Below are 3,599 nucleotides of genomic sequence, written 5' to 3' on the forward strand. Positions count from 1 at the left end.
GAAAGAAGAGGAAAAGGAAGAAAATGAGGAAAAATTTGAAATAAATTAGAACTCTACATTGTCCTTCTGAGTCAAAAAGTTACTCCAAGTCATTCTTTTTTATTAAATTTCAGAAATTACCCAAAATTATTTGTTTTTCGTAAGGGGGAGAATAAGGAAGTTTGGATCTGAAGATCAGCGGTTCGAATCCTGCCTGGACCAAAATGATGCATGTTTTAAGTTGTTCATATGATAAAGTAATTTAAAATCAAAGCACTTATCCGTATCTAGTTTGAATTAAATCAATACTTCATTCTATTTAGCATTTATAATGTGTAAGAAAGTGATATTGTGTTTGTTTTTTGTTTTTTTGTCAGAAGTAAAGTGGTATACAATTCAAATATTATAGGAATTGCAATATTATTATTCTATTACTGTGTCATACTGCTAGGCAATAAGTGAAATGAAAGAAATGTAGCAGAAACACACATTTATTGAAATATATACAAGTTTTATATACAAATTGAAAAATTGAATGAATTCTGAATGAGATAGAGTTTATCTCTTCTCTGCCCTTTTCTCCTTGATGTCGTAGAAGCTGGGGCAGCAGACGACATGCTGGTGGTGGTTGAAGCTGGGGCAGCAGACGACATGCTGGTGGTGGTTGAAGCTGGGACAGCAGACGACATGCTGGTGGTGGTTGAAGCTGGGACAGCAGACGACATGCTGGTGGTGGTTGAAGCTGGGGCAGCAGACGACATGCTAGTGGTGGTAGAAGGCTGTGGTCTAGACTGGCTGAGAGTGGTTTGCTCCTGCAAGATGAGTGTGGGGTCAAAGCCAGAATGAGACAGAGTTTATCTCTTCTCTGCCCTTTTCTCCTTGATGTCCTCAAGCCACTGCTCCAGTGGCATCCCAGCAGTGGACGGACAATAAATGTAGCCACGGAATTGGCTGTGGCCACTTTCTTTATTTCTTGGCTGGTGGCACTTACTACATTTATTGTAATTAACAGTGCGGTTGTAGGGCCTCGGAGTAGGGGTTGGAGGGGGAAGAGGGCCAGCAGGGACGATAGGCCTGGCAGAGGGAACTTGAGGCACAGCGAAAAACAGGAATGGGCTTTGGGCAGGGGCTGGAATAACAGGGGCTGTAGCAGAGGCAGCTGCAAATAACTGTCTCTGAAAGGGCGCCTTTGGCCGGATGGGATGTTGACTGCTGTTCTTCCTCTTTGCCTGTCCTGCTGTACTAACAGGCAGATGATATGGATGCTGAGGGAGAAGCTGCTGAGGGGGAAGGGTAGGGCGCACAAGAGCTGGTGGCAGAGGCACAAGTGCTACAGGCAGAGGGGCAGGCAGGTTGACCCCCTGCAGAAGGACTGCACAATCCTGCCTCTTCAATCGGCTGTTGTGCCACTGGGTGAGGGTGGTCTGATTCACCTCATACAACTGAAGATTAGTGTCCTTCATCACTGTACCATTGTCCCGGACCAGCTGTCTTATTTTCCTATAATCTTCAAGGATCAGCGTCCATCTTGACAGGCTGCTGCCCTTTCTCAGCTTCTTGGGGCTCTTGTGAAGCTGACATAGTCTAATAAAGATGGCCTCTACCAGGCGACAACAGTCAGGCCACTGAGCAGGGGATCCAGCTGACCCAAGGACATAGCGCGTCATGCTGTCTGTTCCTGGTGTGAATTCGGCCTTTTTGGGTGACCTGAAATACCCCGTTTTTAGTTTTTCTTGGTGCCTCGCTGCATAGATCACCCGCTGCTGGTCATAGGGCAGAAGGTCTTGCCACAACCCCACAATGGTGCTGGTCTGCTGGTTGGTGAGCGTTAGGGCAGTCTGATTCCTCAGCCCCACCAAGAACTCTGCCAGGTTGTCAACATGCTCCATTCCTGGCATGTTGTGCTCATCAACCGCCTGGAAAATATTATAATATTAAAATATAATAATTCGGAAATTGGAAGGAAATCTAAGAAACAAATGTGATACAGAATGATGCAGTACATTACACAAACACTTACCAACAGTTGGTCAGGTGAAGCTGGAGTTGCACCTGATGCTGGGGCAGCAGACGACATGCTGGTGGTGGTTGAAGCTGGGACAGCAGACGACATGCTGGTGGTGGTTGAAGCTGGGGCAGCAGACGACATGCTGGTGGTAGGAGCTGGGGCAGCAGACGACATGCTGGTGGTGGTTGAAGCTGGGGCAGCAGACGACATGCTGGTGGTGGTTGAAGCTGGGGCAGCAGACGACATGCTGGTGGTGGTTGAAGCTGGGGCAGCAGACGACATGCTGGTGGTGGTGGTTGAAGGCTGTGGTCTAGACTGGCTGAGAGTGGTTTGCTCCAGCAAGATGAGTGTGGGGTCAAAGCCAGCATCTTCAAAACCCTCATCCTCTGGTTCCTCCTCAACAGCCACATCCTCCAGCATTTGTTCCGTCTCCTCCGTGTCAGGATCAACATCCTGCATTGCCCTTCCTGTCTGGCGGTACAGGTAATCAATACCAATCAGCTCTCCTGGGAAGGAAAAGAGAATACAGAAGTATATAATTAAACAGATAAATCAAACAATTCTCAATTCATCATGATTTTTCTATTTTGATCTCATTGAGTACAAAAACATACTGTTCAAATTAAATTAAACAGAACCATAAATAGTCAAACACACTTTCATCATAGGACTACAAAGTCAGCACCCCAGCTCCTGCATACTGATCAGAGGGGACCTTAATCAATCATGTCTCTCTTTGTTCTTCCCCTATTCACACCTCTGCTGGAGACTCCTCCCTCCTTCCCTCGCTTCAAGGATCTGTTTACTGTCCCCTCTCTTAGATCCCCACCAGCAGCTTCAAAGAACAGCACCCCCCCCTCACAGCCCAGCTTCCTACTGTCACTACCAGCCAGGTACAAAGCGAACTCTCCAGACTCCGACCAGACCAGACAACATTAGCCCTATGATCATCACACATGTTAATTATGATGGGAAAGTTGCACACACCAGTATACACTGCAGGGGGTTGGAAGGAGGGGCCAAGTTTCCTTCCAAACACCTTGAGACTGTAGGTGTTGACACAGTGCACAAGGTCCCCTGAGTAGGTGAGGAGTGAAGGCGGTTTGACAGCCAGCGCTGCAGCACCACGGTCCTGATTCCACCTGTTCAGGCCTTCCAGGAGGTACAGCTGAAAATTCAGACTGTTGGCACTTGTTCCTTAAAATAAAAGCAATACATTTTTAATTAATACGGTGAGCACTGTGTACAACGCCAGGAGAAACATTTTATGCTAAATACTTTATGTCAAAGAGCTAGGTGACTGACCTGGAATGAACCTGGCCAGATGGCAGTGAAAGGACTCCAGAGATGTTGAGCCCCTGGCACACCTGTAGGTGGTCAGGCTGATGCCCTCCTTGGTGGATGATCCCGTCTCTGTGTAGAGAGGAACACCTGGCTCCTCCTGGATGCACTTGACGTGCTTCCTCTGCTGCTCCCAGATGATGGGCATTCTTTCCCCATCTAGGAGTGGCACACCAAGGAAGTCACAGCCCTTCTCCCCCATCAGCTCATGCAGAAGGAGGTCAATCAGAGAGATGGTCTCCTTCTCTCCTCTTGTCCTTCTTCTGCAGTA

The 3,599-nt window shown here is 47.6% G+C and overlaps 1 protein-coding gene across 1 annotated transcript; it reads right to left on the bottom strand.

Annotated features, from left to right (window-relative positions):
* Positions 1-556: 556 nt before the first annotated feature.
* LOC306838062 (uncharacterized protein) lies at positions 557-2,084 on the bottom strand. The gene is made up of 2 exons (XM_079366012.1): positions 2,000-2,084; positions 557-1,895 (listed from the first exon to the last, which is right to left on the bottom strand). The coding sequence occupies exons 1-2, from the start codon at positions 2,054-2,056 to the stop codon at positions 834-836; spliced, it is 1,119 nt and encodes a 372-aa protein (XP_079222138.1). The 5' UTR covers positions 2,057-2,084; the 3' UTR covers positions 557-833.
* Positions 2,085-3,599: the final 1,515 nt, after the last annotated feature.

Source organism: Symphodus melops, assembly GCF_947650265.1.
Source record: "Symphodus melops genome assembly, chromosome: 17".
Taxonomy (NCBI): domain Eukaryota; kingdom Metazoa; phylum Chordata; class Actinopteri; order Labriformes; family Labridae; genus Symphodus; species Symphodus melops.